Source organism: Xiphias gladius, chromosome 9 (genome assembly GCF_016859285.1).
Source record: "Xiphias gladius isolate SHS-SW01 ecotype Sanya breed wild chromosome 9, ASM1685928v1, whole genome shotgun sequence".
NCBI classification, from domain to species: domain Eukaryota; kingdom Metazoa; phylum Chordata; class Actinopteri; order Istiophoriformes; family Xiphiidae; genus Xiphias; species Xiphias gladius.
The window spans coordinates 9,712,302-9,737,421 of NC_053408.1; the positions used below are offsets into that span (position 1 = coordinate 9,712,302).

At 40.6% G+C, this 25,120-nt stretch overlaps 1 protein-coding gene and 1 long non-coding RNA gene across 2 annotated transcripts in view; one reads left to right on the plus strand and one right to left on the minus strand.

Annotated features, from left to right (window-relative positions):
* The first annotated feature begins 2,790 nt into the window (after window positions 1-2,790).
* Window positions 2,791-5,484, plus strand: LOC120794836 (zinc finger protein 503-like). Its single transcript, XM_040136210.1, has 2 exons — window positions 2,791-3,325; window positions 3,930-5,484. Exons 1-2 carry the CDS (start codon window positions 3,071-3,073, stop codon window positions 5,367-5,369), a joined length of 1,695 nt encoding a protein of 564 aa, XP_039992144.1. The 5' UTR covers window positions 2,791-3,070; the 3' UTR covers window positions 5,370-5,484.
* A 2,936-nt stretch (window positions 5,485-8,420) lies between these two features.
* The window catches only part of LOC120794848, a 29,866-nt gene continuing 13,166 nt past the window's right edge, over window positions 8,421-25,120 (minus strand). Inside the window, exons 2-3 of the long non-coding RNA XR_005708168.1 lie at window positions 9,328-9,399; window positions 8,421-8,573 (exon numbers count right to left, since the gene is read on the minus strand). This is a non-coding gene — a long non-coding RNA (uncharacterized LOC120794848). The remainder of the gene's footprint in view (window positions 8,574-9,327; window positions 9,400-25,120) is intronic.

Below are 25,120 nucleotides of genomic sequence, written 5' to 3' on the forward strand. Positions count from 1 at the left end.
GTTGCATTTATCGACCATATCCTTTTTTGAAAGCTATATGTCAAGGGCTTTTGGGCCCGGGTTTTTGTCGTTTTTGTGATAGTTTGAGTTACAGGTCCTTTGTGATGTTTTTAATGCACATGTACAAGTCTAAAGAGAGCAGAATAATAAGACTGGAGCAGTGACTTACCCTCAGGCTGCAAGATAAATCTTCCCCTGTTGCCTGCAACCTCCAAGGTGTCCGGTAAGGAAAAGCACTTTTACACTCCAATAATGAGGTCAGTTATAACTTCGTCGAACAAATACTGACAAAAGAGTTTGTCTAATCAACCCTGTAGTGCAGATTAACCATCGGGCTACAATTATACATTATACAATACACATCATACAATTATACATTATACAATACACATCATACAATTATACATTATACAATACATTAATAAAAGCAGCTCCTGTCACTGTGACTTTAATTGCCATCATTTTCAATTTTTAATCAACTCCAATGTAAATTGCAAAGTTGTTTTCAACTCACACATTGTTCCTGCACAGCTGAGCACCACAGTGTATAAAATCAAACCTAAAAGCTCAACTTAAACACTTTAAAGGAACAAAAATATAACTTTGCCCATGCATGAACTAAGTAGATTCTCAAACCATTCATAGTGTTTGCCAACCTGTGTGCTGTTTTGTTTATAAATTTTGTATTTTCTTAGGCCAAGGACACGGGTAAAGATTAGGACAGTCGATAGCTAGCAGTGCAACTCTGTACAAAAAAAAAAAATTTAATTAAATTAAATACAAAAAAGTTTATTGAAAAGGTCATTACTGAATGTGTGTCTAATGAACACATTTTGGGCATTTTTGTGAATAAAAAATATAATTTCTTTGAGATGAAAAGGTTATATTTTGCACATTTGTTACAGAGTGGCCATAGAATTTGCTTAATAAAGAATATGTATGTTGCTAAAATGAACCTTAACTTAATTTACCTTTCTCTTTCATTTGCAGAGGTTTGAGTTCGGGACGTCTCTTTCCTGAATTCGTGACAAAATGTGAGCTCTAAGAGACTTTTAGAAGAAAAAAAAAAAAAAAAACATGACTTCATCCTTTGATGTAAATTTCCATCCTTAATATTTAAATGTGATGCCCAGATGGAGGCTTGTTTTCTGTGTAATCACCGACCCGAGGTACCCAGCCCTGCTTGTAAACGGTTGTATTTGCACGGACCCTGGGTGATTCATAAACGTGTCCTTGTGGGAAATACTCACTGGAGATTTCAAGTTTTCGGTTTAAAAGTAATGAATTACGGCGAGGAAAGGAAAAAAAAAAAAAAAAAAAAAAAAAGGTGCAGCCATTTAAGGGATAAAGCCGAGAATTTGGTGTCTGCCGCGGCGAGCCATCCATCACGTCCACAATAAAGGAGTTTTTGCCTGACGGTCGAAATTTATGGTCGCCCTTCTCTGCCCTAATAACTCAAAGCGCTGTGTCAGAGCCTGACAGCCGTTGCCGAAAACAGCACCTCTGTTATCAATCAAAAAAACACTTGCATATGTTTAACTTTCGCCTGATCAGCAAGACATTTATAGGCTATTGAGTAATAAGATAAGTGGATCCATTTCGATGGGAAGAAATGTGGAAGCTTTAATGATTAACGGCAGCCACAAGAGGGTTTTTTTTTTTTTTTTTTTTTTTATAAGCGCTCTCGGACTAAAAAGAAGTCATATTTGGCTCGAGTGTGCCGGAAATGTGGAGGGATATTTTTAATCTGCCAAACAAAAAACACTTGAAAATGACATGGTATTAAAAATATGTCTGAAGCAGAGCTGAGGGTCTCAAAATAAAAAATAAAAAATAATAAAAAATAATTAAATAAATAAATAAAAAGGAAAAGCCTGTTTAACTCCAATTAAATAAATGGCCGTTCCGAGTTTTACCAGACCAGGCAGACTATAAACAGGCCTAAAAGATAATGGAGGAGTGAGAGGGGGAGACACATGCCTTCTTCTCTCCACTTCTCGTGGATTCACTTTACAATAGTTGACCTGGATGCGATTGAGAAGAGGCAAAAAAAAAAAAAAGAAAAAGTCTGCAGACAGCTGACAGATAGTTGGCGTGCAGGACAGGGAACTGACAGATGACAGGCTGCGTGATTGAGAGGAGAAAGTTGCAGAAACTGTGAAACAAGGCGAAGGATGTCGGCGCACGTTGGGGTGAAGCCCTCAGTTGGTTATTTTTCCTGTTTATGAGTCAACAGTTATCAGTGCAGTTGTCGCTCTCGTGCACACAAACTGCCTCCTTTGCAAATTTATTGCAAAGATATTATGGGCGACAAGTGTGGGTTCCTATTCGCGGTCCATTTAACCAAATGAAAACGAGCTCAAAATCACTTACTTGACGTTAGAACAAGGAGTGTGAATGTGCAATATTTTGTCCGGAGGTGTCAAACTGCCCAGTATCTCACAATAAATGCATCTCAGGACTCCGCTGTGTGAGATGAGTCTGTGTCAATCAAAAATGTGGGCCTATCTTGTGCTCACTTGACGCAAAGAAGTTTTGGTCATCTTTATCCCCCTCGTTACTCCGTTCCACCTACCCCGAACCGCACATGGGCGCAGGGGCGGCGCATGCGTCAAAGCACCAATTACGCTAAGACGCATATAAAAACTCAAAATTAAAAGCGCTCTTAGCGGGTGACATTTGAAATAGACACCCGGTCGAGGAGGAAACATAACACCCCCCCCCCCCGGATCACCTCTGGATCTCTTTTTGATTGGGAGGCGGCAGAGGCAGCGGTCTGCGGAATAATTCAGATGCTGCTCGCCAGGAGGCGGAGTGATCCCTCCTGCCCACGACCCACGTAAACCGAGTCCGCTCTTGGACCCGCAGCCACACTGTCAGAGCGACGCCGGGGATGAAGTAGCGCGGCTGTGAAACGCACGGATTCTGCTCACACACTCCGCGTCTCCTTTGGGGATTTAACATTGTTTCTTTTATCTCCGGCGAAGGCTTCGACGGTCTGACGTGCTGAGTGCTGGCTTTTCTTCACCCTCCACATGTATTTCTCAACCATTTCCACGAGAATTGGGTCATGATCACATCGCCCACGGTCTCTGTCCTGAGAAATAGTACGAATCCAGCTTGGGAGAGCGGCTCCTCGGGGGAGAAGGGCGCAGTAAAGATCCGCCAGCTATCCGTCCACAACTCCGCCTCTCCCGCAGACCCTTCTCGCCAAGCAAGTCGTCTTCCCATAAAGGTTTTGAAAATGCTCACGGCTCGGGCGGGACACATTTTACACCCGGAATACCTCCAGCCTTTACCGTCCACCCCTGTCAGTCCCATCGAGGTAAGCACCCTGGCGATTTTTTTTTTTTTTGTGAAAACGTTTGCGCGCACAGGCGTCGGTTCGCTTGAAATTGTTTCACTTTGAAACCGCTGGACACCGAAACTATCGCCGGATGAATTTTGTGGACAAATTTCGGTCAGTAACTTGAGATTTTATTCAGACCGTGTGAGGAATCGTTGGGGAGAGAACGGAACAGCCCTGAACACTCTCTTTCTGTGAATAATGTTATTTATTTATTTTTTAAACCTCATTCCGAGTTGGTCTCTCAAATTTTGCTGAGCTTTTTTTTTTCTCTGCATTAAAGAAATCGGACTCACTTTGATTATCGGTAATCTTTTTTTGTAGCAAATGGAGGCCAGTGTTTGTAATATCATTTTGGACTTGCGGCGGTTACAGAGTCTCGTATCGCATGTAAATCCACAGTGTGTGTACGTTGCCTCTTTTCATGCCTATTCTGCGGAGTTGCTTTGAGTTTCACCCCGAGATAAGTTTATGCGCAAATTGTAAAATACAGCTAACGGTTACGTGTGCGTATTTACCACAAAACCTCCTATTTACAAGTGTTTTATGAAATTAATGAATTGTATTTTGGCCTATTTCACAGCTGGATGCCAAGAAAAGTCCACTGGCTCTTTTGGCCCAGACGTGCTCTCAGATCGGCAAACCGGACCCGCCGTCCTCCTCCAAACTGTGCTCTGTGACCTCAAATGGATCTAATGACAAGGAGACCAAATCCGGTCCCCTGAAAATGAGCGACATCGGGGCCGAGGACAAATCTAGCTTCAAACCTTACTCCAAATCCTCAGAGAAGAAGGACTCGAGCAGCAGCCTCAGTGGAGATAAAACCAGTTTCCGAGTACCTAGCGCCACCTGCCAGCCGTTCACCCCCAGGACAGGCAGCCCCAGCTCCTGCACCTCGGTCTCTCCACTGCCGTCTGAAGGCAAAGCGGGGGACAAGGAGGAAAAGAAGGAGTCCGATAGCAATAAAAGCAGTACGACTGAGAGTAATGGTGGCCATAGGATAAGTGGAATTACTTCTGATGGCAGCCAACACCAGGAGAACACATCTGGATCCAAGACTGTTACGTCAGACTCAACCTCTGTAACCTCATCCTCCTCCTCGGTCCTCGGCTCTGGACTGGTGGCCCCCGTTTCCCCCTATAAACCCGGCCACACAGTTTTCCCCATGCCACCTGCTGGCCTTTCCTATCCCGGAAGTTTAGCGGGTGCCTATGCAGGTTACCCGCAGCCGTTCCTGCCTCCCGGAATGACCCTTGACCCCACCAAATCTGGCAGCCAGCTATTAAGCGCGCAGTTCGCGGCCGCCAGCTCACTGGGGTGCAGTAAAGCAGGGACGAGTCCCTTAGCTGGAGCGTCCCCGCCGTCCCTAATGTCCGCTAGTCTGTGTCGAGACCCCTACTGCCTGAGCTACCACTGCACGAGCCACTTGTCTGGCGCGTCCAGCGCGAACTGCGCACATGACTCTGCGGCTGCTGCTGCGGCTGCCACCGCGCTGAAATCTGGATACCCGCTCATGTACCCGACGCACCCGTTACACGGCGTGCACTCCTCGGCCCCGTCGTTCAGCGGACACCCCCTATATCCTTACGGGTTTATGCTGCCCAATGACCCACTCCCGCACGTGTGTAACTGGGTGTCGGCTAACGGACCTTGCGACAAGCGCTTTTCCTCCTCCGAGGAGCTGCTCAGCCACTTGCGGACTCACACGGCCTTTGCCGGCACGGAGAAGTTGATATCCGGGTACCCGGGGTCGTCTTCTCTCGCCAACGCCGCCGCCGCCGCCGCCATGGCTTGTCACATGCACATGCCGCCTAATGGCAGCCCGGGCAGCCCCGGCACGCTGGCCCTCAGGGGCCCCCATCACCCTCTCGGACTGAGCAGCCGCTATCACCCTTATTCAAAGAGCCCCCTGCCCACTCCGGGGGCGCCGGTGCCGGTGCCCGCGGCTACCGGGCCCTATTACTCCCCGTACGCCTTGTATGGACAAAGACTGACAACAGCCTCGGCCTTAGGATACCAGTAGAAACAAAGAATTATACATTTATAAAGGAGATTTAGGCCCAATGAGTTTTATATTGTACTTCATGCAGGGACTGGATCCATATGGGGATCACTGTATTTATTTGCGATAGCTTCAAGCGTGACAAAAATAAAAAATGATTATAATATAACTTTGAAAAGCCTCAATGTGCGTTATTTTATCTAGGAGAGAATATTGGGTAATGCTTGCCTGTTGTGCATCCAATCTTAATGCTGACTCGATGCTGTTAGTTCTTTTAATTGTGCCTTTCTCAGACGGGTTCGAGGGCTGCCTGTGCAGGGTGATCTGATGGAATGATGGACGTGGAAAAAAACAAACAACAAAAAAAAAAAAAAATCAGTCAGAGCAGCTTCTTCACAACTGTCATTGATTTATTTCTTAGGGAGTCAAACACTTCATGAGGCCCGTTTTTATCTGGATGGCATTTTTAAAGCTTCAGACAGTGTTTACAGTGTGTCTGTGTCTTTTTCATTTTTTAAGAGTTTAAAAAAAAAAAAAAACACTTTTACTATAATGCATAAATTGGATTATGAATTCAAATAAGGTCAAAAAGTTTTAAGTTATAATAAGAGGAATTCATCACTAACTTTTTATTCAGTTTTATTTTTTTATTTTGTTTAGTCTGGCTGTGCAATGAAATTGTAGGCTTGTGCAAGCTTTTTTTTTTTTTTTTTTTTAAATCAAATGTATATTATTCTTTTATAAAATTGATCCGAATTTGGTTCTGAGGCTGTGGCAAACAAACACATAAAAAAAGACAGTCATGGCAAAATCTAACTCATTTCCTTTTATTCATAACCCCGGCTCTGTCGTTTTATGTCTTGGCCATGACGCTGACACTGGGTTTTGCAAAGGGCCTAAAGATGGAGAACTTATTATGTAATCAAAAAAACCTTTGCGTGTTTTTTGATTACTGTATGCGTTTTTGTTTTTCTTTTATTAACTTATAGTGACAAGAAGCTAAAACCACTTACAAGCCTTGGTGCTGTAGCTACAGCATGTGTAGTGTTTGTTAGAGTGTGAGTGCGTGTGTGTGTCTGTGTGTGTTCAGATGTAATATCTCTTGGGCTCATCCAAACATGCTGAATCTTCTCAATCATGAGGTCATGGATTATTGTTTCGCTAACGAAGACTAACGAGCCACTGATATCAGTGAAGGAGCTGGCTAAACAAAGATTTACGATGACACCAGATGTGGGATGTTTCCACTGCTTTTGTGATCGCTATAATGAAGCCATGAAGCATGGAGCATGAAATAAAGCGAGGCCTAACTATTTAATCAGCACAAATCTACTAAATCAAGCCAGCAGTGTCATTATACGTCCTCTGTAAATCAGGCTGTTCTCCAGCAATAAAATCACCATCATTAATGGTCAGAAGTCATATTCATCAAATCCCCCCATCCTTCATGTAGATGAGTCCCAAACATAGCTCCGTGATAGATGGTAATAAAGCCCCTAACCCACAATTCAGCACTGCAACCAGTCAGCCATGAAGCCAGCGTGGATCATATGTGATGCATCTTTTTTCATTTACAAACAGCACAACAATGTGACTTGAACAAATTGGATTAAGATCTGTGAACATTATTTCTCACCATTTAACTGATGTGTGATACTGCAGTATAAACTCACACATCCTCTCATGTACGGACACATCAAACAGTCAATAAATTATTTAGATATAACTTTATAGTATCAGTTGATGCATTATTTTGAATTTAGGGATGGACATAGCCTGTGTACTACAGCATCTGTGCTTGTTACATGCGGACTAAATTGATATTTAATTAGCAGGTCTTGGATTTTATAGTGTTAAATTTTTTCTTGTGTGAAATCTTAATAATCCCTTTTTAATGTATTAAAAGTACATCATCTAGTATTTTTTTTTGGTTTTGTTTTTTAAACAGGAAGTTTCCTTAAAATTAAGAAGTCTTGTCCGAGAGATTCCTGAGAATAAAATACACACACACGATCCCAAATGACAATAATTAGCCATTACACACACAGACGGAGAAATAAAAACCATCACAAATCATTAAAGATATCAGTAAGGAAAACTTAAAGTCCCTCGGATGAATACGTGTCTCTGTAACGCTTTACTTTAACCCCTACATAGTATTTATAAGAAGTATAAAAATATCTAATAAATGTTTAAAATGCACTAATGCATAGTCTCGTTTTATAAACAAACTCATTGTTGTAGGCAGATATAAATGTTTATTATTTTATAACTCCTCCTGTGGGTACCCATAAGTGGAGGCTATCGTATAAACAGACTGTGAATGGCAATACATTTAAACACAGTTGTAATCATATGAAATATGTCTTCATAAAAGAAGTTATCATTGTTGACAAATAGTGTACATTTTTAAGAACATAAAAATGTTTGTAGGGGTGAGGTTAAAGTTACTATTGTGCGTGGGTTGGGGTTAAAGCAAAGTAATACAGTGTCTCTAAAGTTAAGATGTGCCGTTATCATTCCAACAGTAAGATGCATAGTAGCAGAAACCAGTTTTCCCCAGTTGACTTTTAGTATAAGAACCTATGTTGTAAAATTCTGTCCTTAAATGAATCAGTGGTAAATGGTATCCAATGCTAATCCACCACCCAGTAAATAGCACTGTGTAGTAGCTTGAACAATTTTTTGTTTTTCTGTTTTTCAAAAAAGGAAAAACTTGCTCAGTTCCAGCATAAGGACCCAATCTGAATTTTTAGCGTATTAGCAAGTAGTTTGACGTAAGTTTCGTTGGCCAATCAGTGAGTCAGTCAGTATTTATAATGCTGAACTGTATGAATTACATTACCCTTTGGCAATGGATAAGAGCAGGAGTAAGAGTCTTACCATATATTTTATCATTAGAGTTGGAGTTTAGAAAAAATATAATCGAGGAGGTCTAGAGGTCATCGGGGGCAGATGCTGCATCATATGGACAGAGGTAATTGGTACATCTCTGTTTATTACATTAACTGGCTCAGTGGGCTTCAGATACATCTATCCTACCATGGTAAAGTCTATCCATCTTTTTTCCTGTGACAGAGGATCTCTTTCCCACATGTTTGAGTATAAAATACTGTCAAGAGATGAGACATTGGACGGCTTTGTGACACCATGTTGAATCACAGGCACAACGCCCCTTCTTTTCTGCTTTGAGCCGCAGCATGAGCAAGACTCGCGGCCTTTCACCTGAGGGGGAACAGATCAACACAGCCTGGCCCGTCACAGACATGTTGATGTTAAAAATGGTCACTTCTGCACAGCTGCATGCCATGTGTTACACTATCTATGGTCTGTTATGGTTGAAGGCCAGTGGACGTCATCACTGCTCTGCTAGGCTGATGATCCTCCTCGAAACACCCGCAGTCATGTACGAAAATGGACTTTTCACAAATAAGTTCATGCATCAAATACACACATCAACCAGCTTTCAAACACTTGTTACATATGTTAGTCATATAATAAATTTAACACCCTTTTGTCAATCGTATTAATGACCAAATCACAGGATTTCCCCATTCTCAACATAAACTTTTGCCGCTTTGAATAAACCGTCTTCAGTGCTTATGTACTTTGGAAAGGTAGGCCAATCTCTGTTTACAGACGCAGAAGTAAAACCAATGACCTTTTTCATGTTCAATCAGCTGAGAAGTGTGTCTTCCATCATGCTGAGAAACGTGATGTTTTATTTTTGCAGGAGAAAGGCTTTTGCTTCTCCAAACAAGCCCCATATTTATCACCACTCCATCATTTCCTCCCTTTGACAAGCAAAGTAAACGGCAAGAATACAAAGTTAAAGCTGGGTTTTACTGAGCCGTTGACCTTTGGAGCTTGTCTTCTTCTATTAACTTTAGTGAGGCATCATAAAATGAAGGGAGTGAGCTTGGTACACTGAGATTATCTTAATGTGGATAACTTGTGTGTGCGTATGCTGTATACTCACAATAAAGTCTTTTTGAGTTATAAGCCAGCCAATGGGAAACAGAGAAAAGGGGAATTTTCCCTTGAAGAGAGTCTGTCAACACACAAAGCAAAGGAAAGAGCAACAGTGAGTTAAACAGAGGGCCCTTGTCTTTCAGCATTCAACATGCCCTATAATTTACACACCACTGACAGGGGCCATTTTGAAGTCTGTCATAGGCAGCAAACTTTTTGTCTCCAAACGTCTTGCTCACAGTCGACTTCAGCTAGGGTCCGGGTGATTAATGACTTACGGCCTTATTGTGTGGAGGTGGCTAATTAACTGCAGGCTGACTGAAGAGTCACGCTTTGAAAACCCTCCTCTGATAACCCCAACTTTTTCCCCTCCTGGTCTTGGCATGTGGAAGCTTTTACTGACAAATTTGCAAGAAGCAGACTAAGGTTGAGTAAGATGAATGGCCTCTGAGAACAGTAAACAGCCTTTAATTTAACAGTGTTTAAATGTATGACACACTGGCATTGTGCTTCCCCGCTGTTCGTGCTCTCTGGTTAGGAAACGCAGCCAAAGTTCCCCGCTGTTGGTTTAAAATTAGGCTTGGTGTATTCATGGATGGAGTTTCTGGGCGCTTGGACTGGCAAACATGTGTTCATTGCCTCTTTAAGTTTTCTGCAGCACCTTCAGACTGACATTCTGAGACATAGACAATCAGTTTCTTTAGCAAACTAGTTTTAGATACACTGAGCAGTAAGCCAAAGTGAGATCTGATACAGTCATAAACAAAACCCTTTAGGCCAGCCATAGGAAGAAGACAAAGACAATATTCGCACACTAACTAACAATAGACCAAAGCCCAAAAAGCTGTACCTTGAGGTCAGCAGTTCATTGTAACAGACACATGACTGGCCAGAAATTGTGCAGCCATCCCCTCCTCTTTATCTCCCCCTTCCTATTATTAGGTTTTTTAACATACTGTATTGCCGTGTTTGCAGTCATGTCGACCTGCTAGCTTAATCAAGTTACTATCGAACTTGTGTGCTTCGCCCAGCACGACAGCTTTAGTGCCAGAATTATTGCCTTGACCTATGAGAGGAAATTAGCTATGGACACAACTTGGAGACTTTTCTTCCCGGTGAAAGAAAATATTTACCAGAACAGTGACAATGATGGAAAATAGCAGGGAACAAAAATGTTCCTTCAAGAACGCGGCAAATGAAAAATGCCACGTGGACCCAAAGTGGTGCAAAATGCATAATGCCAGCTGGCAGACCATTACAGGTGATGGACATTTCACTTACCTAAGTCAAATATAACAGACTGCTGTTCATTAATATACAGGAGGGCCTGCAGAATCAAGCCTGCCATCTGGTTAAATCGGCAGAGTAATCTACAGCTCGTGATTAGGGCTGAGGAGCAGAGTTTCTCTTTAATCTTTTTCAGCTTTCAAAAAAATTTCCATCTGCACCATGTGGCACATCATTTTTCTTTAAGACAAATGGACTGTTTTCGTACAATCCAAAATTAGATCAGCAGAAAACAATCAATCTTGTAAAGGGCCTGGGAAAAGAATTGAGATTTGGATTCTGCCCCCCCCCCCCCTCTTGTCTTTAGGATCTCACCTCTCACTTTTCATTGCATGACTGGCTTTGCAGCCATCAGCATTCTTCCCATGATGCTCTCTGCTCAGTGCCATCACATGGCATATACCAAGCTCTGGGCTAGTGATGAATATGAAAATGTGCCTTAATATAGTGATCCCTTTTCAGATTTCTTCCCCATGGCGCTCCACAACAGATGGTGACCTGTGAGAGTCTGTGACACCAGAACCAAAATCCACATTGAGGCAAAAAAGAAGAATGAATACTTCAAGTCATCCTGTCTGCAAATTAGTGAGATGACACAACCGTCAGGTGCCAGCCTCCTGTGACAGTTGAGTCACTCCCACTGCCCCACCACATTACAGGAGCAGCGATGCCTTCACTGCACAACAAAAGGGAAATGGTTGGATGTTTTTTTATAGGAGAACTGTCTGTCAGCTGGCTCTCAAGTCATAACAAATCACCAGCACTCAGCTGAGGCTGAACATTCAGGGCGTCAGGGGGAAGACGGATGACCTGCAGGCCTTTGAAGTGCTCTGGCAGTTCAGATGGCTCAGCGGTGCTGACAGAGAAATATACACAACAGAGCAACCAATAATGAGAACATTAAACATTCCAGCCACCTGACAGGCTGACAAAAACAGCCTGGCCTCACATCAATCATCCACTGAGACATAACCTTGACAATTAGTCCCCTCTGATACTCCCCGTAACCCCTGGGCCTGCACTGCAGTGTGACTCCACTGAAGGAAGAGAAAACCAAAGAGCTTAATCTAATTCCTTAATTCTGATTGATTAAGACATAGTAGCGACAGAGACCGCAATATATCGGTTCGACAAATGATGGATTCAGAATCAGCTGGCAGGCTCTTTGTAAAGTAATGACTCTCCAAGGAAAATAGAAAAATGCACATTCTGTAGTTCAACTATTTTCCTGGCTGCATCTGAAGATGTTTCAGCTAAGAACACACAAATGTATCCAGCATATGTTTATGGCTCTGCCTGCTCTAATATTTTTTAATGATGGCCCACCGGCATTTGGAAGCTATATAAATACTTGTAGCAGAGCCAACATGTATGTTTCAATATAACTCAATGCATAGATCAGCATTAAACAAGAATAGCTCTTTAAAGTGTGTCTAACAAGGCTACATATCTTACATCTGTATCCATGTAAACATGTGCTAAATCTCAAGTCTGCTATAAAAAGCTCTATAAATTCTGCTCCCTAAAAGACTTCATATCAATAATGTTTTAAAAAAAATAACTCCATTCCCTTTTCCTTTGAGCGTACCCCTCATTAGCCACACAGAATATTCTTTAGTCTTGCCCGCACTCTACACTCCAAATCCAAAGCAGTTGACCCTCTGAAAAAAAGCAAGGGGCCATGTTGTCATCACTCTATTCATTCTAACTATGTAGTTACAATATGACAAATGAGCCATGTGAAATGACATTTCCCTTTTGCCTTCACACCTGTAGAGAAAAAGCAAAGCATCAGACAGATGGATGGATGGCAGGGCCTCAAAACTACTGTATCTCCTTCTCATTTAGTGAAATGAAAAGAGCCAGGCCAGTGACTGTTTACAGAAAGTACCTGAGACAGAGCTGCGGAGTTCCAAGCCCCGAGGATGATAAATGGCTTCGCTCACCCTGTGGGACTGCAGACCCAAATGAGGATGGAGCTAATTGCCGTGCGAAATACTTTGGCATGAATGGAAAGAAAATACTGGCGAGCCGTGGCCAAAAAAGGGCCCAGTTGCCGCTCTGAACTCCTAGTTGGCTTTTGCTTACAGTAGTTCACTCAGTGTCCATAAATCATCGACTGCTTACAGCTGAAACTGCCCTTAGTCATCAACATGCAATAGACTGAGTGACAGATTCCAATTCTGACTACATTAGCCCTCGGTTCAAATGAGGCTCCTTTTTTTAAGCTCTCCTACCATCTTGAACCTTACAGGAAATGAAAACCAGATGGCTAAGGATTGCTGCATATAACATAAAGCTGAGCTCTTATGGGAGAAAAAGACACAAGAGTCCGACAAAGAAAAAAAAAAAGCACATATTGTTGAAGGAAATTAATGACAGGGGTCAATTTGAGGTATCCTGGGTTTGAGTTATCCTGGTTTTCTGATATCTTTCAAATACTGGGATAATATGGCTTTATCCCAAGGTTATGATCTGCAGCACATTACTCATTTCCAACTGAAAGAAGAACTGAAATGAGGTTTCAGTCTGTGTTACACCCACACAGGTGTGCACAACTGCAAACTCCACAGTCAGTCTTAGCTACAGTAATGATTTCTGAACTCCAGTCTTGAACTAGACAGTACTCAGAGAGAACATACCTCCTCAGAGGCTCCAAAAAAGTAATTATGTTTATGTTTTGATGGGATTTTTTAAAAATTGCGTGAGGATCCGGATCTGCCTCAAAATAATCAGTGATAGACAATAATGAATTACATGTGCCAGATTTTCTTTTTCATTCAAGTAAGCGCAATAGTCAAGAGGAAGTAAATGAGTAGGTGAAAAATGTTTAAAGAGACCCTATCTCACAATGTTAATGAATATTTTTTTTTTAAATTCCTGGAACTGTCCCACAAACTAATCACTTGATATTTGGCCCATCACCAAACTCTAAACCAACTTTTATTCAATCGGTTGTGTGTGTTTTGTTTAAGTGAATTTGACAAGTTGTAGCAATGAGGTAATTCTTTCATTAAGAGAACTTAAAGGATAAAGCAGGCTTTATATTTATTATTGTCTACAAATTCCACAAAAAGACCAAATCTAATAATGCATCAGTCCGTTTCTCAGTCTGAGTCAACCTGTTTGTAGCGCTTAGCCCCAGGTCCATTGGCTCCTACTGAAGACAGTAATCCTTCAAAACCAGCCAGGAATATATACTTTCATTTTTAAAAGGCTAAATTATTTCCTAAAACAGGAGAGCAGTGTTGATTTACCAGATGCTACTAAAACAAGAGTAAATAGTGCATTTGTTGGGGACTATTTTTAGCTGAGGATTTAGTGGTATCTCTACAAGTATTAGACTGACATTCATGGTTCCCAAAGGATGAATCCTCCTGACTTTGGTCAAGAAGCATAGCCTTGTTTGTCAAATTCAGAATCTGAGCAAAAACAATCAAATCTTTCTGCATGGCTAGATACTAAAGGTTTTCCCTGGTCCAGGGCCCCATAGTCCGGCTGAGCAGTTCAGATAGGTTTTCCATGAGTCAGTTTCGGATCAAGGGCAAAACGTGTGAAGAGGTCCACTATGACTAGAGGTAAATGAGGAGATTTTTTTGTGTGAAATTGCCCTTAAAAAAGATGCAATTTGACCTACATTGCACAAACCTTTCACTTTATTAATAAAACATTTATGCTGACTGTATAAAAGATCCCAAATGAAATCCTCAGGGGACAAAATTAACCATCAGTTATGTATAAGGTAATCAGCATATCGTAATATTTGTCACGTTTTGTAATCGGTGTGGTCAACCTCTCTCATTGCCCCCTTGGGATTCTCCTAATGACTCAGCTATCCAATATATTTAATTCCCATAATTCCTAATAGGTAGAGCTTATAACTGGTAAATGTTTGCTCATGTGCCTAAGTACTATGATGATTTGACCTTTAAAGTGTTCCTTTTGTAATCTACAGTGTAAAGGCCATGAGGCACATTACGCTCAGCTGCTTAAGTAAACATCAAAGAATCACCTCAAAGTGCCTCATGTGCACATCGAGAGCTGCAGTATGGCTGCTATATACTGGAAAGCAATTTATACTGCAGAGTAAGCCTTTTGTTTTTAATAAGGGTGATTTATTTATATCTATCTCTCGAAATGTTACCTCATCATAGATTCCTTACGAGAGCTGCAGTCAATTATATTTTTTTGTTTTCTTGCCACCATCAAGCAGACCTATGACATATTCCCTCCTGCCTTTCATGCAATAACATTGTTTGTGTTTTTATTTTATGAGAGAAAAACCTGGGGGTTACTCATTTTAATTCAATTGCATGAACCAGAGACACAATCTGTTTTTCATGTTCTCTGGCACCAGCTGAAAACACCTGCCCTGTTCTCACAGCTAATATATTAAGTAGTAAGTGCCTGAGCAGATGTTGTAGGGTCAGCAGGGAGTCCTGAGCCTATAGAGCGCTCAATATTTATTGGACCGGATCAGAAGGCAATGACATGAGCCTTCGTCTCTCTTGATAAATCACATTTTACATACAGGTAGAAGCCAGAGCATGTTCTACCTTCCTAGAAACACCTTTTCCAATTTGTCAAGCTCTAAATTGTTACAGAGGCCTGATCAGCAGGTCTTTCTGCTTCTAGAAACACATTAGCAATCAGGGAGAGACCTCTTGGAAAATGCTTGGAAAACAGTTCAACTTTCTCCCTGGAAACTGTAACACACTGGAATCTTTTATTTGTTTGCTTTGCAATCATTCACTGAGATCAAAGCCCGTGCTTAGGGCCTTGGTGTGAGCGCAAGACATCGATGACAACTCCCATTCACACCGCGTCTTCTCCTCACATCTCACATGCACTCAGTCGTCACATCCCACAACAAAGAGAGACGCCGCGAGTTATCATCCATCAAACTGAGCCTTTTATGGCCCATCAAAAGACAATGAACTGCCAGAGTGAAAAGAGTGTTTGCAACATGAAGTGACAGCGAATGCTCCAGACACAGATTAAACAGTGTTGGAAATGAGAACGCTTCATAATGTTTGGGTAATTTGTGAGAATTAGACATTATGATTCATCTTTATGAAGGGAAGGAAACTCAGATATGAGCACAACACGGGTCCCCACTCTGATAGTTCGGGCATTTCAATTTACTTTGTTTTTGAAGTATAGGATTCATATGGTTACAAAGTGGAACACTGCATTTTCAAACATCGTCAAACATCTTTAATGCCTCAGTTCTAAGGTATGAGCTACATGTTAGGATATACAACAGACCTTCTGGGCTTATTTTCCCTCAAAGGGATCCCATTTATTCCATCTACTTTCCAAGTAAGAGATGTTTAAGAATCAAGGAAGCTACTAGCAGCACACTACATCATTGTGTACAGTAGACTTGCAACATCAACCATCAACAGCTCTTCGTATGTTATCTCCAGTGGATTATTCCTCTCAAGTCAACCATCAAGCACTGTGGGTATGGCAACATATACAGTTGTGGTGGTGTGTGCCACTATGTGCAGCTTGGATTTTGCTGAAGCGTTCAACAGAGGCTGAGTGAAATGGGACACCAGCATGATTATACTGTATCCTGTCTGTTCCTGATTTATTGTGACAGCAGAAACTCCCTGCAGAACCATGTCGTCAGGTGCTAGGACTTGTGCTGTGTGGGATACTTGATAGGCCTCAGGCTTTCAGTCAAGACCTTGTGAGAAAGTCTCCAGAGACGCTGCTGAGAACATTCACAATCCTCATTACTATATATACACAACCACATATCTAATAATGTTGAACGGAAACAGACCACTCAAGATTGGCTTGAAAAGTAGCAGCTGTGAATTTTTTTAAAACTAGAAATACTTAAAGGGATAATCCTCGAGATTCTCGTTCTTCACCTCTGCTGCAGAATTTTAAGTTTCTGGGCTGGTTTTCTGTTTGTTATTTAACAGGATATCTCAAAAACTATGGAACACAATTTCAATGAAATCTGATGAATGTAAGTACAAGTGATTAGTTTTAAGTGCTGATCCCGAATTTTGTTTAAAGGATTCAACATTGTGAGATAGTATTTGTTGCCATTTTCTCATGAACTACTGCACTAACTAGTTACCTGCCATGTATCTCATAATTCTTTATGTATATTTCATGTATATTTTTCATGCACAAATACATTGATTAAAACTTTCCAAAATTTGGAGGATTGTGCAGCCTTGGAGGAGGCATCTGGCGCCATCTTTGGTGAGAAGAAAGTGTTGCTCTAATGTGTTTGCAAAACACTTCTCAAATCACTTCTGAATAAATCATTGTCAGCAAGACAATATTTTTCTTACTTGAACTGATTAGTTTTCTTTTCTCTGCAGGTGTCACATTTTTCTTTGATTTTTCCACACGCCCTGTCCCAAATCCATTCTACATACATATTCTAAGCAGGTTTTTCACATGTAGTGGAAAAAAAAAAAAGTGACAAAATAAAGTATACTCAAAGACGACAACATGCAGACTAAATATCGTTGATTTATGAGTGTGTTGTTGATGGACACTACTCTCCCACAATGCAATGTACAAAGGAAATGGAGGAAAAGCTCACAGCTCACAGGTGGTGGTGAAATAGCTCCACAAAAATCTTGGAAAACAAATAAGTATTGCATCTTAGGAAAAACATTTTTGAATTCTCTCAGAGTCGCAGTTTGAGTGACATTTGAATCCAAACGAATTTTATCATTTCTTGTTAGTATAAAATTGTATCAACAAGTACGTGGATGTTTTTGAATACTAACTTCTGAAAGAGTGTACTATGGTGATACGACTGTAATACATACTGTATGGAATTAGTATGTAGCACAGTTTTGGGGTACAGCTACTAACTTTTAAGTGTGCAGTCTATGTTGACAACTTTTTTTGAGTATACTTATTTGTCATTTCTACAGTTTGAATGCACTAAATCCTGAAAACCAGCTAAGGTTTGGTACGTAATATTGTATCGGGACATATGTAGCTATTAATAGATATTTGTAGATATTAACAGACGTGGAAAGTAATTCAACAGTTGTTCCTCAAGGAGAAACTCTTGAAAGAAGAAACACTGTCCAGTATGTTTGTATTCTCCTTTGTGTGTATTATGGTGAAACCCCCAAACCCTAAAACAGCTCTACCACATATTTAATTAAGTAATCGATGTGTGGCTGTCCCTCTTAATTCAGCTGTGACACTGCTGCTGAGGGAGGTGCCTTTGAAAGTCTGCAAAACTGCCTTCCTGTGTAGACCCATGTATCTGGGCAATGAACAGGAGCTTCTCACTGCAGATGAAGATAGTAGGGGAGGGTCGGGAGGGGTTGGGGTGACTCTGGACCTTGGCATTCCTGTTTTTATGTCAGGAGTCTTGTCAGCTCCCGGAGGCGCAGATGCACAGCTGTCTGAGCTACTTCAGGAGTCTGGACAGAGGAATTACGCTTCACAGCGGCTACATGTGGTCCTCCCTTGTGTTATGCACAGGAACATCTTAGTCACTGCTCATTGCTCCTTTGTCTCACTTCACATGACACTATGCACAGCCCTGTGTGCCATTTCAGGGCCACCAGTGAACCTTTCTGAATATGTTGCTGCTCTTGTCAGTAATTCTCGGACGCGGAAATTACAGTAAAATTGTTCTAAATAGATACTCTGCAGTAAATCATTCACAATACTTTATTAGTTTGTGATCCCCCTACGGAATAATTGAAAATATACTTAACACTTTCATTAAAAGCTTCCCATTAATGTTGTGCAATTATTGCCTCTCTTTTGTCAGCCGTTACATGTAATTGTTGTAATATATGTTTGTCTAGGGGAAAGGGAATTAAAAAAATACAGTATATAGCTGTATCACCTGAACACAGCACTTTAAGCATGAAGGGAGGCATTATTCAGAATAAATGGATTATCAGGGAAACCAGCATAAATGAGTCAATAAAACTGTTAAGCAGCCAGGCAGCCAGCGGTGGCCAACATGATTAATCGCAGGCGTGCCAAGATTGGATTTATTTTGTCTTTTATTTCTCCTTTAATGACTAGCCGCGAACACCACTCTTAATATATCGCCCATGTTTCTAGATTACCGGTGACTAATGAGGATTCAAAATGGCCGTTATCTACATTAATGTCTTTTTATTTGAAAAGTCAATACTGCCTGTGTGTGTGTGTCTGAGTGTCTGAGAGAGTGTGTGTGTGTGTGTGTGTGTGTGTGTGTGTGTGTGTGTGTGTGTGTGTGTGTGTGTGTGTGAGGGATATTCAAGTGAGAAGACTTGCAGTGATCCGGTATAAGCCTCCCAATTAAAAAGGGTTTTGGGAAGCATTAAGGTACACTGGCATGTATATGAGTACACTGGCGTATCGTTATATTTATAATTTTCTATCACTAAAGATATAACTCATTCTAAAAATACAAGATTTTTCTTTGCTTCTCCATTTATCAACCTGATCCACCTAAAGTATATTTACAATCCCTCCACATACATCTGAATTATTGAAAGGCTCCAATGGTATTTTGTCACCTATTTTCTCCACAGAGGGTCAATGTTCTGCATTTAGCCCATGGAGATACAGTATATTCTTGGTGGAGGGCTCTCAGAAGGCCTTTTGTTGATGCAGGAGATATGGCTCAATTTAATAAAAGAGTCTGGCTCAGTAATGACCCCAGTGATTCATATATTTGTAAAGGAAATCAATCCCACATCAGCTAAGTGCAGAAACAGGATCTTCTGCAGCCTTAAATCTTGGTATTAGGTAATACACACTAAACTGTAGTTTATATTAAACTGGAGTATTTCATCGATGTGCAGAATAAGAGATATGAAGTTCATTACAGAGCTGAAAACAGGTTTAAAGACAAAACACTGACTCCAATAATGGGCTGTGGAAAGGATGTAAAACGCAGGCTTAAAGGCAGTGTTATGTCAGACTGGACTGTTGAGGCACCAGACTGTTGTTCATTCCATCTATGATTTAACCCAGCCAAGCATGGCGAAATGGCACCCAGGACAGGGCTTGATTTTCATGTTTGCCAGTCTTCCTTTACACTTGCCTGTGGTGACCATAAATACACTTTTAAGCCGCCCGGAGAAATGCTTTAAGAAGCAGTTTGTCCAAGTCGTGTTCGGACTTGGCGTGGCAATATTCTTGATTAATGAAAACAGCAAAGTTTAGAAGACGCCCCGGAGAGTTCTCCAATCGTGTTTGGGAGTTTTACATTTGAGCATAATTCCTGGTCAGCTGTATTTATGTGGGCTTTGGACTCCTCTGCTCTGTGTTTTTGTTCCTAGGGTTCACTAATGAGGGAGAGCATCACCAGTGGCTATGGTCATTTCAAAGGGCATTTTGTGAAGGGATGCTGAGATATGGTCCCCCCAAAACAGGAAAGTTTTTAAAAAGATTCTACAAAGGCAAATAAGTTGCATTTGGTCTGTTCCCTTTTCAGGATCATTGATGGATTTAGGCTGCACATCACAGTTTGGCTGCAACGATTATTTACCTTACTGACTTATCTATTTTTTTCTAGTAATCAGTTATTTTGTATAATATTTTGTCTTGATATTGACCAAGTGGTATACAGCAACTAACAGTAGTTATCACGATAAGAAATGGCGACAAGTGATGAAGCTTTTGGATTTGAAAAGATAACCAAGAAATGCTTAATTACCAAAACTGTCATTGACGGTGTCAACGAATTAATTGGTAAAGATTAATTTCAGCACTGGTGAAGACTTACAGTTTTGTTGTGTTTTTAGGTCTTCAGAACTGCTGAAAGATTCCAGTTCCCTTATTCTGTAGCACTTGGATTCACAAACCATTTCCAAAACCTATTTAACTATGGAAAATTTCAAAAGGATAAATCAGACAGGAGTCCATTTTTCATAGCTGCTAAAAAGCTGAAATGTTTGAAACTTTAGCTTTTAGGGAACTTAGTTTAGAGATAACCCATAAGTTTGGATATTGAAATCAAACTCCAAAACATTGCACAATTTGTGTTGTCAACTACAACCTGCTGGTAATGAAATTAAAGATACCCTGTGCAGTTTTCTTGTAAACAAACAAAGTCGTGTTATCATTCACTATTATTCACCAAAAAAAACGCACTTTATTTATCCTTGACACCCAACAAACGTGTATGAGTGTATTTCCTTCCTCATCAAACCTTTAAAAAAGCCAGTTTATTTAATATTTTAATTCATGGTCTCTTTGCTACCATGTTTGCTAGCTTGCAGATTTCTTGGGCACATTGCTACGCTTCTCTTCGTGTTAACAGCATGACACAAACTAAACGGGACCCAATTGTAAAAATATTGCTCCATAGTGCTACTACTACAGGGTACATTATAAGATTAGCAAAATATGTGCTTAAATCTGACTATGGTTTGAGTTTTTTCAAATTTTCTCTTCTATGTGACACCTGTTTAAAAGAAGCAATTTCAATGACGGAGCGAAGATTACTGTCAGTGTTGTTACCATCTTGCCACCTGCTTAAAACCTCTTCACTCAGCACTATACTAAGACTGACAAACTGGGAGGTCTGTGTACAAAATGGAATGACCCTGTTCCAAAATAAAATCCAGCTGGGCTATACATAGAGAAGTGGCCCTTTAGCTTTCTTTGGGATTGATATATGGTAGCAGCATGACGGAGTGAGGCCGTCCCACCCAGCAGCTCTAAACTATCGTAAATACCTCCCCTCACAGAGCTGGGTGGGTCAGTCCTGGGATTGGTTGATATTACTCTTATACAACGCACTTTTCCTTAGTATTATCGTTGATTGACTTTCAGTGGAACAGTATCGCTATGATATGATCATAGCGTATCATCGTTTTTTTCTGTAATGCATGGCAGCAGATCAAAGCCCACTGTTTTAAACATCAGTTACTTTGTGTGTGATTTGAATTCTTTTGCCATGTTGTGACATATTACATAATGTTTTTACTGAAGCAGAGATTCTGATTTCAACCATATTCGACCGAGTTCACTTTATTCTTATGTAGAAAGATATTTTAATTAGGCACTGACACGCACAGAGCTATTTTAATACAGAGGATTACATTCATTAATTGCTGTCATCACATCAATCCAAGGCCAAGCTAAAGGAGATGACACCCAGGCAAAATTAACATCTTTCAACAAATACTGTATGAACAGTGTCATTTCTAAAACAGGTTAACAGCTGTTAACTTGTTAACAACTATTAGCTGGAGGGTGAGATCTTAGAGAAGAATATATTGAAGGTTAATGACAGACGGAACAAATAGAGATGCATGTAGCAGTGCCTGAATGAAGCCATCGGTGTAACTCAATCTTTTCCTGCATGCTGATGTCTCCCTGACTGAATTAACATAATTAACTGCCTAAACTACGAATATATCAACGTCATAAGAAAGAAACGCAAGGTGACACAACTTGATCCATGTTTCTAAAAACACTGGGATGTAATCCTTTTTTTTCTGATATCAAAGGCCCTGAAAACATAAATTTCACCATAGTTTCTTATCATGGGACAGCGTGTCCTGCATGAACATACAATTTTCTACCGAAGATTTGGTTACTTTGTGTGGAAGATTTCTGTATTTATGTTTTTGTCTGATGCTCAGAGGGAAAAAAAAGGTTGTGTCATTTACTTTCATGCATCAATCGGGATTTAGCAACATCTAAATCAAGATCAATGACAGTCCGTGTTTAGTTTGCCTCTGGTGTGAGGCCACTGTTGATCAAATCTGATCAAACCACACCCACACACAGTCCTGATGAAGCAGACTAGGTATTGAATATTAAACTCAAACAATAACAACTAAGGTAATTTTTCATGTTTTAAGATCAGCTGAAAGATTCCAGTATGTTCATTGCACTGTAGACTGATGGTACTTGTACCTCAGGGGGCACCTCTGCAGTTACCACAGGGTTTGTGGAAAGATTTTAGAGTTACTATTTCAAAAAATTGAAAATATGATTCAATTAAAACATACATCCACATATTTGTGTGTAGGAGGAAAATAAACACAAAATAAAACACAATAGTAGGCTTTACAATCTGCTGTGAAGCTGATCTATAGTATATTTATATCCAGAATAAGCAATAAACCAGCAGCTATGATGGGCCTGTTGCAGAAATCACACCTCCAACCAACCTGAGTCAATTGTAACCTGGACACCAGATGCTGCGACTGTGCTACGAGTGTGTGAAAACTACAGTAAGCAAGTGAGCAAAGAGGTCAATGTAGATACTTAAAAGCGATGAATGAGTTGTTCAAACATATAGTAGTACAGACACTAATTTGAACAAAGTAAAAAAAGAAAAAAAGAGACCAAGCCTAAACATAGAAAATTTCAGGCTCACTGTCTTGTATGAAAAAAATTGTGTAATAATATTCAGTTTTATATAATTAATAGTGTGGAATAATCTCCAGTTTAAAATCCATTCAAATTATCACATTTGGATCATGAGGAGCGGTGTCAAAGGCGTAGTAAAGCTCATCTGAGGGGTCGATGGGAACCACTGCTGCACACTGAGAAAATTCTCCAACTACTTGGGATCACAAAACTCTTTCATAACCTGCTACAACTACAGCCTATCTCAAAGTGAACAGCTGTTCTTCCACCTTGATATTTCTATGATTAAAGAAAGTACTGACACATAATCAGAGAACTGCCATAAGACTGAAGAATCGGACCGAATAGCCGGCCCACATGGTTACACAGATAGATACCCTGTAACACAGCATTTAGAGTCACATTACAGCGCCTTATGCTTTCCCAGTCAATAACAAGATGATTGGTTGGCAGTGGCATGTCTAGTTAGCGGGATATTGTTGCGCTTGACATTTATCATAGCTCCAGGGTCGTGAACTTGAAGCTAAACAGCAACTGAATCATTAAATGCGAACGGCCACAGCTTCGACGTCTCGAAGGCACTGACATAAGTGTTTTCATGCTGAAACAAGTGACTAACTTCCGCTATGCTAAACACGTCTTTGTTCAAACTGGGACATTATGCACTAAGAGGGACATGTACTCCAGGGTTGGTGAAACAATGGCCGCTTTAACAAGCAGATTATTTGCTGCATTTGATATTAATACCAATTACTATTATAGATGGATGTCTTCCTGTAAATCAAGACGTGTTTTGTCTAGAGAGGCCAAAAAGGAACAATCATTCCTATTTAGACTGGTTAATTTCAGCGTACTCAGTCCTTGTGCCTGAAGGGCAGAATTATTGTAGCATACCAAAAAAACAATTGGTATAAAGACTGAATTGTGCTTAACTATATAAAACAATATCTTCAATGATCTTTCAAGGAAGTTGTTTATCTCTACATGGCAAACATTTTGACTCCAACACTGCAGATTTCTATTAGCAACATCTCGTTCATGTTTTTTGACTCTACATTCAAAAACGTTTCCACTGTGAATGGATATTAAACAAGAAGAAGTCTCAGTTATCAGATAAACTCATTCAGAGTGCAGATTCTGCAGCTCAATAAAAGAATCCAAATAGCTCTATTTCCACTCTTGTGCTTCAAGCAAGTAGGGTGCTCAATAGACACATTGCAGTGGTCCTCTGTTAAAAAAAAATAAAAAAAAAATCAATAACTAGAGGACAAAGAACCTATAGCCATCACTTAATTCTCTTATCAGTGTGATTTAGGGGACAAGGATGATGTTAAATAACTGTAAATCCTTATCTTTGACTTTGTGGGTGGTTTATGGCAGTTTCAGCAGCAGTTCAGAGACTGAATGTCCATACCTTTTGCCGGATATACGATTTATAGCTTTATTACTCTTTGTCTAAAAGAGCAGAGAAACATATAATTGAAAGGAAGCGATAGCAGCTAGTGGGTGGAGGAGCTGGAGAGGGGATATGCAGGAACTGAGAATGATCATTGCCATAGACACATAATGGCGACAATGTTATGGCTAAGGAGCCAGCCCCCTGTTTTCGGGGCTTGTTTTTATGAAAGGAGCGAGATCCAATTTTCTGATTCATCTGCAAACGGTCCGGACTTAGTTCAGTATTCTGACACCAGGCTTCAAATTGGCCTACATGAGCGTAGAGGTCACCGAAAGGGCTCCAGGAGCTGAAGTCATGAGTTTGCGCTCACACTGTCACAGGCCCGCTCATATTTTCGCCCTCAGTGACAACAAGCCTATTGTTCTCCCTGATAAGGCTTCAGTGTGCACAGTAATGGGAATTAAGCAGGGCATAAGTCACGGAGAAATTGGGTGACAGCAGATCAATAGATACTGGTGAAGCCTCAGGGACCATTAGTGAAGAGGACCCCTTTGTTTGTCCACTGGTGGGAAGAGTTAGTGGATGTTCAGTTCTGAATTAACTGTCGAAACTAAAAATACACTGAGGTCATAAGAGAGGGTGGAAGGTGCTTGGTGACATGAGTTCATAAGCCTGACCTGTGAGTTTTTGAAAGCAGAGGGATATCAACCTTGTTTTTATTTTATTTTATTTTTTTCTACAAAACACTGCAATGCAACCAAATTGAGCTGAAACTAAG

Bases quoted from the DNA above. Each gene is read 5' to 3' on its own strand.
- LOC120794836 (XM_040136210.1), top strand. From the start codon at position 3,071: ATGATCACATCGCCCACGGTCTCTGTCCTGAGAAATAGTACGAATCCA. The intron at 3,326-3,929 runs GTAAGCACCCTG...CCTATTTCACAG, and splicing joins CCCCTGTCAGTCCCATCGAG to CTGGATGCCAAGAAAAGTCC.